At 42.5% G+C, this 13,149-nt stretch overlaps 1 protein-coding gene across 7 annotated transcripts in view; it reads left to right on the top strand.

The window, feature by feature from the left end:
* Ppp2r2b (protein phosphatase 2 regulatory subunit Bbeta) overlaps positions 1-13,149 on the top strand; it is a 433,386-nt gene that overhangs the window by 339,129 nt on the left and 81,108 nt on the right. For all 7 annotated transcript variants that reach the window (XM_047555459.1, XM_047555458.1, XM_047555457.1 and 4 more), the window contains 2 exons: positions 1,653-1,818; positions 7,697-7,809. In XM_047555459.1, coding sequence (XP_047411415.1) covers positions 1,653-1,818; positions 7,697-7,809 — 279 coding nt within the window. The remainder of the gene's footprint in view (positions 1-1,652; positions 1,819-7,696; positions 7,810-13,149) is intronic.

The following is a 13,149-nucleotide window of genomic DNA, read 5'->3' as shown; positions in this document are numbered from 1 at the left end:
AGGAGCTATTCAGCATAAATTACCCAAGGCAGCATGTTGCCAGTAATATTCCACCCCACATTTTCCGTTACTATTTATAGGTTTCACCTATTTTAATTTACTGAAATATCTGGGAAGCCTGATTCATTAATAGAACGATGGGGGCCACTTTCTCCAAAGCTGGGCGGTTTTGTTCGCTAGAAAATAAATGTTAATGAGGATAAAGAACATGCTGTTAAGTGTTTATCTTTGTGGGGAGTCTGGGATTAAAATGCATGCTAAACCTGACAGACAAAACCATGTGACATTGGGGCAGGCCAGCTTTTGACTCTGAGCTCTGCTAGTGAGTTTTCAGAGAGGACAGTCCATAGAAACTGCTCACCGGAACCCCTGTGCCCACAAATACATTTCACACCAGAGCTCAGCATCATTGCCCATCAGTAAGCTGAACATGCTTTGGGTGTTCTGTATCTACCTGGGAATATAATTTTTTAACTTGAGCCTTTTATTAATAGTCATGCTTTTATAACAAATATTTAAGAAGATTTGAATTTTTGAACAGTTTTCCAAAGCTTATACTCGTAGCTCTTGGTAGTGATTCTAAAATACCTGAAGTAAAACCTCCCTTCTCTCTTCCCCTTTCTTGTTAGCACTCTTTTCCCTCCTCTTTCCCTTTTTTCCTTTCCTTGCCCTTGCTGCAGACCCTTGCTCTGTGTTTCCTTCTCTCTGCATTTCTTTAGTTCCTTCTGTTTACCCTTGCACCATCAGCACCAGGGGAAAGCCAGAGGTAAAGTCTCATCGTTCTCTTAATGATACAGATGGCAACTCTGTGCTCCTGTCTGTCTTGTCACTCATGTTGGGGAAGAGTGGGGAGGGGATTCTGATGCCCAAGTCTTCTCCCCCAAGCTGTGAGACCATGGAGAAGTCATTTAATATATCTAAGCCTTGTCTGTCTACTTCCCTGCTCTGCCTGCCTCTCAGAGATTCTGTGAGGATCAGGTGAGATTTTAAAAGGTCACGGACACTGAGTAAAAGACAGTAAAGGGGTAGGGGGGACAGTTGCTACCACTTTGTCTTTTTTATTTTTTATTTTGAGACAGGGTCTCACTAAGTTGCTTAGAGCCTGGCTAAGTTGCTGAGGCTGGCCTTGAACTCTCAATCCTCCAACCTCAGCCTTCTGAGCTGCTGGGATTGCAGGTGTGCACCGCCACGCCTGACTTTGACCTTTTTTAAGAATTGATACAAATATACGTGGACACCAGCATCCAATGACTTTTCCAAAGGATGTCTGAGGCATTCATTGGATGCACAAAAAAATTGTGAGAACTTCTGTTTATGTTGATTTTAAATCTTGTCTTATATTAACCTGATTGTTTGTATACGCTATAATGTACACCATACATTAGTGCAGAAGTTCATGTATATGGTTTATAAGAAAACACACGTACGTTGGCGGTACCAGTCATTACCAACAGGATGCATGATCAAACGCTTTGGAGGCCCCTGAGCGGTGGTAGAACACTACCTGTCATGATGCCGGTTCATCCCACTCTGACACCGCCTCCCCATCCTGCCCCTGATGACTCCACTCAAAGAAAAAAGGAATTGGTGAGTTTACAGTTGGCTTCCATGATTTAATCTTTTGTGTATTTTTTTTTTCCCCCTTCCTCCAGAGTAAAAATCAGGTTCATCGTAGGGGTGAATACAATGTTTACAGCACATTCCAGAGCCATGAACCCGAGTTCGATTACCTGAAGAGTTTAGAAATAGAAGAAAAAATCAATAAAATACGATGGCTTCCTCAGCAGAATGCAGCTTACTTTCTTCTGTCTACCAATGGTAAGCAGAAGTGATTTTCCTGTTTGAGATTTTCAGAGATGTAGTCAGTCAGTAGTAAATGTCAATCTCTTTAGTCTCAATTTTCCTCTGTACTTTGTGATCTGTTGAAGAAGTTAGAAAGTACGTTTACAAGATGCTTCGTAGTGTACCCAGCACACACACAGTAGGCCCTCAGTGCATAGTAGCCTTTTTTTAATAAATATCAAATTTATGACCTAATTATGTGATACCCGTTATCTGCCATTTTCAACTAATTTAGATTATTTGCAGGTGTTTTTAGAATGTGACTTCCTGTCTTAAGATTTCACTGAATGTTATTCTGGGAATACATTTCAGGAAACTCAACATGCTGTCTCTGTGAGTTTGTCATGATGAATAGAAGTTATTAATCCCTAAATATATTTTAGGGTTTGTAAAGCAGATGGCTGTGTGTCTCTCTGACAAAATATCTAAGCTGGGAGCACAAGCCAAGAGGAGTTAGGGCCACTGCAGAAGAACTGATCGAGAAAGGATTTTTCTGTCTATCTCCCTCCAAACTCCTGTACCATTTGTTGGTTTAGGAGGAGTAGATATAAATATGTCAGAGAATGATGGCGTTTGAATAGAGAACCAAAGTGCTCGCTTATTCACTAGATAAGTGGAGTTACTGGAGTTACCTCCCTCCAGGTTCTTAAACCTGTGTTGAAAAAAAGCTATCTGTGCTCAACACAATTTAAAATAAAGTCATATAGGAAAGGGTGTTGCTTTTTTACAAGAGGATTAGTATATGGAAATCAAACACCATTTCCCAGGCAAATAAGTTGGAGACTGATTCCTTTCACCTTGTGTGTGTTTATGAGGAGTACACACTTAAATGTAAATCAAGAGCAAGGGATTTGCTTTTTACCTACATCCAGCATTTAAGAAGAAAGGAAAGTGCTCAAATGGAGGAAGGAGGGACTCTATAGAGGGATAAGAGGGGTGGGAGGTGTGGGGGGGGGGGCAGAAAAAAATAACAGAATGAATCAAAAGCTATTACCCCAGGTAAATGTATGATTACACAAATGGTATGCCTCTACTTCAAGTACAAATAGAGAAACAAGATATATCCCATTTGTTTACAATAAAAATGAATTAAAAATAAATAAAGAGAAAAAAAAAACCACTTAGCCATAAAAAAAAGGAAAGTGCTCATATCAAGTGAAAAGAATGCAGATGATATCTATAACACAATAAAGCGCATGTCATTTTAAAAGACTAGAAAGAAACCCACCAAAAAGCCCATTCTGATTAATTTTTGATTGTGCATTGTAGGTGACCTGTAAATTTGGTGCTTTTATCATTGTGGTTCATTTGTCATTTTAATTTTCTAAGTTTGTACAATGAGTCCTCTATTAATTTTATGCAAAGGAGAAAAGATTTGAATGCATATGAACCCCCAAATCCCTCCAATATAAAGTCAGCATACAAATGTAAGAAAATGGCAATTTTGAAACAGGCAGTTTAGAGTTCTCTAGGCATAGCTCATCTTGACATGGCCAGATCTCTACTCATCTGTTTTTCCAGATTCCAAGTAATTTAATTCTTTCTCACACTATATTTATTGTTCTGTTTGTATTTTGAAAACCTAATTTCTTGGAAACCAAACCACATGATTTTGTTTCAATTTCTTCCCTTTGAATTTTGCTGTTCAATTTTCATTCAGAGGCTCTGCGGTTTCACCATGACTCAGAATAAAAGAGACTTCTGGTAGTTTTGACTTAATTACTTCCGGCAGAGGGAAAGTGTCGATTGTGTTATATTATAAAATTTAGCCTATTGATTATTGCAATAAAATGCAAAGACTTATTAACTACTTTGGAGGGGGGATGGGAAGGAAAGTGAAATGCAATGAAGATTAATTATATAGCATAATGTTCTGTTAATTGAGTTTTTAAATAGTTTTTTGATTAACAAGGATATTATCTTCCCATTTGGGATGTTATTTCATATGCCAACAGCATCTCAAAATGATTCTTAGAAGAAAAATTCCCATGTTCTTATGCAATTTTCTATTTTATACTAATATTGAGGTTGAGAATCCCCCCTAAGCCAAATAGGTTAACATGCAAAAATTAATGGAAGACAATTGGAATTATTGAACAAAAGAGAAAATGAAGATAAATGATAAGATTGTGTTTAAAGCTGCCACAAGTGATGAGAAACTACTCAGAGAATCAGCCAGAGAAAGAAAAAGCCATTACTCATAGAAACAGCCACATGTCCCTTAGACTTTTTTATCCACAAAGCTTTAAGATACTGAGTCAAGAAAAATGGTGTGTTAATAAAGTCAAGGATGACTCCAGGCAACTCAGCCTCAGGGAATTGGATCGAATTCTCCATCAATTATCTTTTTTCAAAATTGTGCTTATCTTATTATAGTTGGGTATAATTTTTACTTTCTGATAAAGTATTTTTTCAACCTCATCATTTTTAATGAAAAATAAAACTAACATTCCATTGTGAATCTAGGCCTTGAAATTATTTGTCATGTGAAAGTACGTTGCTTGACCTAGCTTTCCACTCCTTTCTTGATGCCTATGATGAGAAGGGGAGCTCTCCTGAATTTGTTCTTCTATCAAAGCGATACATGTTCACTGCAAAATTGAGTAAATACAGAGAAGCAAAATGAAGACCAGGAAAGGGTCCCAATCCATGGAGACCTACTGTGATGTCTGTTGAAGCAAAAGATAAAAGACACAGATGAATTTGTTTATTTAACAGAAATGTGATATATTCTACAAACTTTTAAAATTAGGTTTTTAATTTAACAACAGGAATCTTTTCCTAATTGTTAAATATTCCTTTTAAATGACTACATAGTATTCCTTTGTATGATTCTTCTAGTCTCCAACTACTAAACCTTTAGTTGTCAACAAATTCTCACTACTGTAAAATAATACTAGGTTATGTATTCTATATAATCAATTCCTATAAACACTTATAGATGTTATAAATAAACATATAATTAGGCAAAACACATTATAATCATACATAACCTGTTCTATTACTAAAAATAGTTATGTAATTGTATAAACAAATGAATATACAGAAATTTTTTGTATTATCTCTGTATAATGGAATTGAGAGAGTTTTTTTTTTAACCTTCCTGCTCATTTTCATTTTCTAATTACAAAGGCATGTACCACTTATATACCAAAAAGAATGAAAAATGATAAAATAAAAAATCCGTATATGCAAAATTATTATAGGTTTGTAATCTCCCCACCAAGAAAAATCGCATCAAGGAAACACTGTAAGAATCTATGCAAAATGTTGATGACAGATTGCCCCTGACCCAGAGGGATTATAAGTGATTTTTATTCTTTGTGTTTTACCTGTGATTTCTCTCTTTGTACAGCAATTTATCATTCATGATAAAAACATAAGATAAAAATTGCCTTGCAGATGGGATGGGACACATTTCAAAGCCAAGCAACAGAAAACATTTGGTGTTAAAATCCACTGACTCTTGAGTTATTCTCAGTCACAGCTGATCAGGAACTAATCAAGTGACTATAAATACAGTCCACGTTTCATCTTCTTACCCTGAAAAGCAGTTTCTTATGCAACACATTCCAGAGAGGGTGGGACCAGAGGGGTCGGCATTTGGATGGGAAGTTCTGCAGTAAGCCCACAGCTAGGAAAGGCTTCTTCACTTTGCCTGGCACGAGCCAGGGAGAGTGCTGGGTTCAGAGTGCCCAAGCCGTAGCAGCCTTGCCAGGGACGCTCAGCTATGTGAAAACAGGGGCGCTTCTCTGTTCAGGTAGCCCCGTTGCTGCCCAGAGCCTGCAGTGTGGCACCGTCAGACCTCCAAGGACAAAGGCATTTGTTTCTGATGGTTTACGGAAGCAGTTCTGGGAATTCACATTCCTGTCCTTGCAAGAACTGTCTTCCCAAAGATGCAGGAATTGGCAAGTGTGGAACCAGGTGAGGAGAATGGAGTCCTGAAATGAGGGTGTGAAAGAGAAAGGAAAGCCCATGAAGGCAGGGAAGAGGGGCGGCTTCCCCTGACAGTGGCGCAGAGAGGAGGTAGGCCATGCGGACTTCCCGGACTTCCCGAGGGATGATGCAGTCAGGGCAGCATGCTGTTTTGTGAAATAGTTGACTCACTTGCTAATCCCAATAACAGCTGCCACTTGCAGAGCATTAGTAGAAGCCCAGCACTGTGTTAAACACCCGGCGTGCTGTTACTCGTTCCATCCCAGGAGCCCCTTGAGGGGCTCATTTATGAATGAGGAAACTGAGGCACAGAGTAACTGTCTTCATTGGGAATGTTGAAATACGTGGCCTATGCGCACCGCACATGAAAAAAGTATTTATCTGAAACTCATACTTAACTGGACAGTCTATATTTTTTCCCTGCTAAGATGGGAGTCTTATTTGTTTGTTGTTTTAGAAGCGCTAGTGCGGGCCTCTTGCACAGGAAACCCTAGTCCTCGGCCCCGCGGCTGGCTGGAGTTGGAGCAGGAATTAGGCCCAAGGCTGTCTGATTCCAGAGCCTTCCTCAAGAGAGGGAGATACAAAGTCGAGTGTCTCTGCCTTCCGGGAGAGAGATTAAAACAAGTACAAATAATGAACCCGGGGTCTGATAAGTCTGATCCCCAGCACTGCAAGGAGGGAAGGGAAGGGTGGAAGGAATGGAAAGCCTGCAGGCTCAGGTGCAGCCCCCTGCCTCCAGCTCCCCAAACCTCCCACTGTCACTCACTGCCTTGGCCTGACTACAGGCCTCAGAGTGCTCATCTTTTTGTCTTGAAGCTGTGGAGAACGATAGGAGTCACCAAGTAATGGGATGTATTGACAGTCACAAGGTGACCACGATAGTTTCCAGCCAGAACTACAGGAGTATAAGGGCACAGGAGCATAATTTGATGCAGCTCCATACCACTTTACTCCCCTTAGTATTGCTAGATGTGGGCACTGTGCAGAGGAGATGCATTCATTCATCCAAGATTTATTATCTATACTCCCCCAAAACTAGTCTAGATGCTGGAGATATGGTGATAAACAAGTCAGACAAAATCCCTGCCTCCAGCAATTTTACATCCTAGTGAGAAATAGGGAGTAACCAACCAACTAGCCGAACACCAGGTAGCCAAAAGTACTATGGGTGTAAAAAAAAATGCCCAAGAAAGTGTATGGAGAATAGCGGTGAGGAACAGAGTTTTTATGAAGGCTTTATGTAAGCCTCTCTGAGGTTGGAGCTTGAACCAAAACAGCAAAGTGAAAAAGAAGTCAGAGGGTACAGCAAGTGCAAAGGCCCTGAAGCAGGGGTGGGCTTACTGTATACAAGGAAGAGTGAGGAAACTGTGTGGCAGGAGCACAGCCAGGGAGGGGGAGAAGGTGGACAGTGAGATTAGAAAGTGGAAGAAGCAGAGAGGACAGGCTATGAAGGGCCTTCCTGGATATGCTAAGGACAGTGTTCTAGTGAGGCGGGATGCTAAAATAGAGATAGTAATAGTACCTGCGTGCCAAAGTCATTGTGAATATTATATCAATTTTTTATTTGAAGTGCTAATATAGTCATGTAATGTTAGCACTTTATTCTTATTCAATGTTCAATCACCTTATTCTTATTGAGTGAGCCACATAAGCTGTAGATTTAACACTGCATTTTCGGGGGAAACCATTTTTCCCAGTCTACGCTTTTGTTTTGAACTGTGAGCTCTGCCTCCAAATGACAAGAGGCCCGTGCACTGAGCCCTGTCTGTGAGCCCGTGTCTGCAGCCACTCCTCGCATCACTGCCTCTCCCCTGTCCCCGCTACCCTCTCCCACCTCCCACCCCCAGAAAAGCTCCTCGAAGGGCTCCTCCTCTTTCTTCACCCTGTAATGCCGACTTCCCCTGGTTGCCCTCTGCAGATAAAACTGTGAAGCTGTGGAAAGTCAGCGAGCGCGACAAGAGGCCAGAAGGCTACAATCTGAAAGATGAGGAGGGCCGGCTCCGGGATCCTGCCACCATCACGACCCTGCGGGTGAGTGGGGCTGTGCTCCGGCCACCAGGCTTGCGGGGTCCTGGGACTGGGCGCGTGCTGTCTGCTACTGAAGGTTACGGCTGTCATGGGCGCGTGAGGGTGCCCGGGCGAAGGCTCAACCTAGCCCAGTCTCCGGTAGCAGATGGAGGAGTGGGAAAGGTGCCAAGCCCTAATGACTACAAATCCCTGCTTTTCCTTTTGTCCCTGAGGACTCGCCACATGGCCACTGCCATACGTTACCATATTCTTAGCCTCTGTCTGCTCGCATTATCTAAATGTCTTGAGCACCTTCTGGACTCGGGGCACAGGGGATGAGAAGATCTGGGTGGAAAGTTGGAGTCTCATGATTCAGAACACAAACTGCAGAGTCTAAGAGGCCTGGGAGCCAATGGGGCCATTTACCAGAATCTCACATAGTTCCTTAACCTTTTCGAGCTTTAGTTGTCCAAGTTATTTTCAGTTTCTCCATCTGCATGTGGTGAACATGATTCCCACTGCTGATGGACTTGTGAAGATAAAGGGTAAGGAGGATGGTGGGTCCTTCCTCCACGGCCAGTGCACTCCCACAAGAAGGAAGAGCTTCCCTTCCGCCCTCCAGAAATGCACAGCCTGGTAAGGGGGAGGGTTCGTGGGACTACTGTTCAAATGACCACAGTTCCAGAGAGACCGACACAAATGCACAGAAAGAGAATGTCAGAGAACTGCAGTTTGATCAAAGGAGGAAGAAATTGTATTTTGTTCTGGGAAGGCTGGGGAAGGTCTCATAGGAAGTGGTGGTGAACATGGATTTCTTTAAGTCAATTTTTAAGAGAAGCCTCTCTAGATAGTTTGTTTTTAGTTAAGTTTATTTGTTCGTTTGTTTACTTATACTGGGGATTGAACTCAGGGTACTTTACCACTGAGTCACATCCCCAGCCCTTTTATTTTTTACTTTGAGACAGGGTCTCGCTGAGTTGCTTAGGGCCTTGCTAAGCTGCTGAGGCTGAGCTTGCCAGTCCTCCTGCCTCAGCTTCATGAGTCCCTGTGGTTATAGGCTGGATGTAGATTAGAGTGGTTTAGGACTTGATGACAAGTTTAGTTTGGAACATAATGTGAACAGCAAAGCAGGCACATGTTGGAACCAGCCGTGGTCCTAAAGGACTTTTAAAACTGTGCAAAGTAAGTGCTTTTCGATACCAGCTGCTCTATGGAAGACCAAAAACTGAGAAGGGGAAACTGCAAAACATTTGTGAACAAGAGCAGTTCCCACCCTAAGTTAAAAGCAGAAATGGGAATTGGATGGTCAGTGTGCCTAATGAGCTCACTCATTCATTTGTTTATTCAGCAAGTGCTTTTGAACAGTGCACTGCCACAGTGCTAGGCTGTTGGGATTGCCATTGCTAACACCTCATCTGAGCTGAGCCTCTTCTAAGCCAACACACATTGACTGCTCTGTTGCCTGTGGTCAGCTTGCACCTTCAACTCTGGCTAACTTCCATGCAAGTATACCTTCTCATACTGGGCAGGAGGGGCATAAACCCACCCCGATGCTCCAAGGGTTTGGAGATTGAGAGTAGAACGGTGAAGAACAGGAACCTTGAGTCTGTCTGTCTTAGAATTCCAGCTCCATTACTCTCTGGCTCATGACTGGGCATTTTACTGAAACCCTCTGCCTCTAAGGTCTTATCTGTATTTTAAGGATGACAATAGTCCCTGGTCCTGGAATTGTTGTAAGGATTCATCACTCTTCCTTCCTTCCTTCCCTCCTTCCTCCCTCCCTCCCTCTCTCTCTCTCTCTCTCCTTCCTTCCTTCCTTCTTTCCTTCCCTCCTTTCTCCCTCCCTCCCTCCCTCTCTCTCTCTCTTTACTTCCTTCCTTCCTTCCCTCCTATCCTCCCTCTCCCTCCCTCCTTCCTTCTTTCCCTCTTTCTTCCATCCCCCCACAGTACTAGGGATTGAACCAGGGCCTCACATATGCTAGTGAACCCTCTGAACTATATCCCCAGCCCTGCTGTGAGGATTCAGTAAGTGTGTGTGTGTGTAATGAAGAGCCCAGCCTGTGTGGAGTCTGACTCACAGAGGGCTCCTGCTGCTGTTTTAGTATTACACACACCACTACTACCACTGCCATCACCACCACCTCCGTTGTGGCTGTTGATAGGCCCATATATGAAAAAAGTCATGTACTTCTTTTTATGCTTTTAATACTGTTGTATTAACAAACTACTCACAGATATCAAATAAGTGGCAAGCACGCATGCAGGTGACACGACAGGAATTAAGACCATCTTTAGCCCCTCAGGACACAGTATCCCTCAGGATACTGTGGGTGTTATGGTTCGGATATGAGGTGTCCCCCAAAAGCTCACATGTGAGAGAGTGCAGGAAGGTTCAGAGGAGAAATGATAGGGTTCTGAGAGTCTTAACCCAATCAGTGAATTAATCCCCTGATAGGAATTAACTGAGTGGTAACCCAAGGCTGGTAGGTGGGACTGGAGGAGGTGGAAATTGGGCGTGGCTTTGGGGCATATATTTTGTGTCTGGCAAGTGGAGACCTCTCTCTCTACTTCCTAATCATCGCATGAGCTGCTTCCCTCCACCACACTCTCCAGCTTCACCTCAAGCCCCAAGGAATGGAGCCAGCCTTCTATGGACTAAGACCTCTAAAACTGTGAGACCTCAAAGAAACTTTTCCTCCTCTGCCATTGCTCTGGTTGAGTCTATCAGTCACATCAGCAAAAAAGCTAAATCAGTGGGGTTTCTTACAAATGGATGAGGTACAACCTTGAACTTCTGCCTGGAGTTTTTACCTTGTCCTTATTTTCTGTGTGCATGGAATTTCTCAGATGCCATCTGTAGTGCCCACTATGGATTCCCATTGTCCATGGCATCTGGAGGATTTCATAGATATGGGCCTAATCTCTTGGAGAATTCATCCCTGTAATAAAGAGAAGAGAAAGCCTGTAAGTTCTCACTGGGGCAGATGTTCTCCCCATGGCAAGCTGGTGATGCTAATGAAGTGGACTTCATATCAACCATAAAGGGGGCCCTAAGACTGGGAGTTGGAAAATCCCAATTTGGTTCTTGCTTTTCTTAAGCTAATTGTGTGATCCAGGCCCAGTGAATCACATTTCTTCCCTCAAGGTTTTGTTTTTAGGTTGTAGAGCAGTGGACTGAAAAAAATGCTTAAATCCAAACCCCATCCACAGTGGGGTAGTCTAAAGGAATCCACATTTTTAACTGACCTTGGTGGTTGAAGCAAGAGTATCTGTGGTCACTGGACTCTACCATCTCTAACACCCCTTGGAACTATCATTTTTATGAACCTCTGTTATTTTGCAATCATGCGAGCAGCTATTGTGCCCATCCAGGAGACATATTTGCCATAAAATTATTTGACTCATATCTGATTTCACCTCCTCTCCCTTCCTAAGCTTTAAAATACCCTGCATTTCGGTGTAAACATCCACACCCCAGCATTCTTTCTTTCAGTGCAAACTCTGAAAACGCCAACCTCCCTTTCTTTTTTGATCCCAGTGGTAGAAGAAGAAGAAAAAAACCAGGCAACTCTGAAAACCAGAACAATGACTCCAAACAGAGAAGGAGCTGACATGATATTAATCAGACTATAATTTACTAACACGCTCTGCTCTTGAAATTTGCATTGCCAGCAATTGTGCCTTTTTCCCCCCCTCCCTATACTATGATTACCTCTCGCTCACTTTCACAGTTTTCAGTTCTACATGGGTCTTGAGAGTGAGAACGTTTAATAATACCCGACAGCTAATTAATCCTCACTGTGTAATGAACCTGTTCTGTTTCAGCTCTGAGAGGCTCAGCTTTTCAAAGCAAGAATGCAGCTAATTTTTTTTTTCCCATGGAAGATACCCTTTCAAATCCAATCACTTGTTACCCAAAGAGCCTATGAGAAGTACTTCTCTGAAAACCACATCCCTGCTCACTATCATAGCATTCAAAGTAACAACCATGATGCTAATTTAATAACACCTCATGGTTGTAAAACACCATTTACATAAAAAATAAATGATTCCTTACCTAATGCCTTGACTCTTCCTCAGGACAGACTGAGGACCACAGTACATTGAGTTCCACTTAGCCCTGGGCCCTTAAATCGGTCCAGGCTTAGAGAGGGAAAGTGACTTGCCCAGTGTCTTTCAGTTGATTATTCCAGGACTAAGACTAAAAAGAACATCCATTAGGGCATTTGAAATGGTTTTCATAATGATTAGTGTCATTATTAGTCCTGGTCAAAAGATCTCTGTGTTAGCCAGCTTTTCATGCTTCTGATTAAAATACCTGACTAAAACAGGAAGGAATTTTTATTTGGAGCTCACGGTTTCAGAGCTTCAGTCCGTGGTCAGCCAACTCCACCACTCTGGGCCTGAGGTGAGCATCATGGCAGAGGAAAGTGCTCACCTCGTGGTAGCCAAGAAGCAGATAGAAAGAAGGAAGAGAAGGACAACAAGATATGATCTACACAGGTACACCCCGAGTGACCAGCTTCCCCCAGCCACACCCCACTCACCTACATTACTACCTGTTAGTCCATTCAAATTAGTAATCCATCAAATGGATTAATCCATTGATGAGGTTTCATCTCTCATAATGAAATCATTTCACCTCCTGCATTAACACACAGCTTTGGGGGAAACCTCATATCCGAACCATAACGATTACTCTCTCCCTCTCACTCATACACGTTGAGTTTCCAGACCCCTGACCTCAGCATGGAGAAACAGACTTTGAGGTCTCACACATTTCTACTCAGTGAGATTCTTTGGCCCTTCTTTTCCACCCTGCCACCTCCAACACCCAGGAGTAAGAGGCCCTCAGAGCTCTTTCTAATCAAGAGGACTAATATTCAGGTGCCTTAGTCATTCTGGGATGGGAGCATGGTGGTGAGAAATCTCAGTATACTTCTCCCTGCAGGATGAGCTTGAAGGGATCATTATGGTTGGCTGCTGGTGCTCTGACAACCTAGGTCAGGGTGAAGTTTGTTTCTTAACCTGTTGTAAATATAGATTCTTGAAGGTGTGAGCTCCCAAGCTGTGACTTGTCATAACCTGTCTCCCTAAATGTAAAGGAGACATAATGAGTTCAGTTTTTTTAATGGACTTTATCCAAGTACCCCTTCTAGCAGACATAATAATAATAATAATTGCCTCTCTTACTTGAGTGCTTTGGTAGATTTTAAGTCCTTTTATCTTGGACTCCTCACAGCAACTCTTTCTGATAGGTTTTGTTATTCTTTCCAGGTCATCCCAAGCCCTTCCCCCACTTCACATAGAACCTTGTCAGAGGTGCCACCTAGAAAACAGTGCACACATCTCTTCCCATTCGTT

Source organism: Sciurus carolinensis, chromosome 6 (assembly GCF_902686445.1).
Source record: "Sciurus carolinensis chromosome 6, mSciCar1.2, whole genome shotgun sequence".
Classification (NCBI taxonomy): Eukaryota; Metazoa; Chordata; class Mammalia; order Rodentia; family Sciuridae; genus Sciurus; species Sciurus carolinensis.
This window is presented reverse-complemented; position numbering and strand designations above follow the sequence as displayed.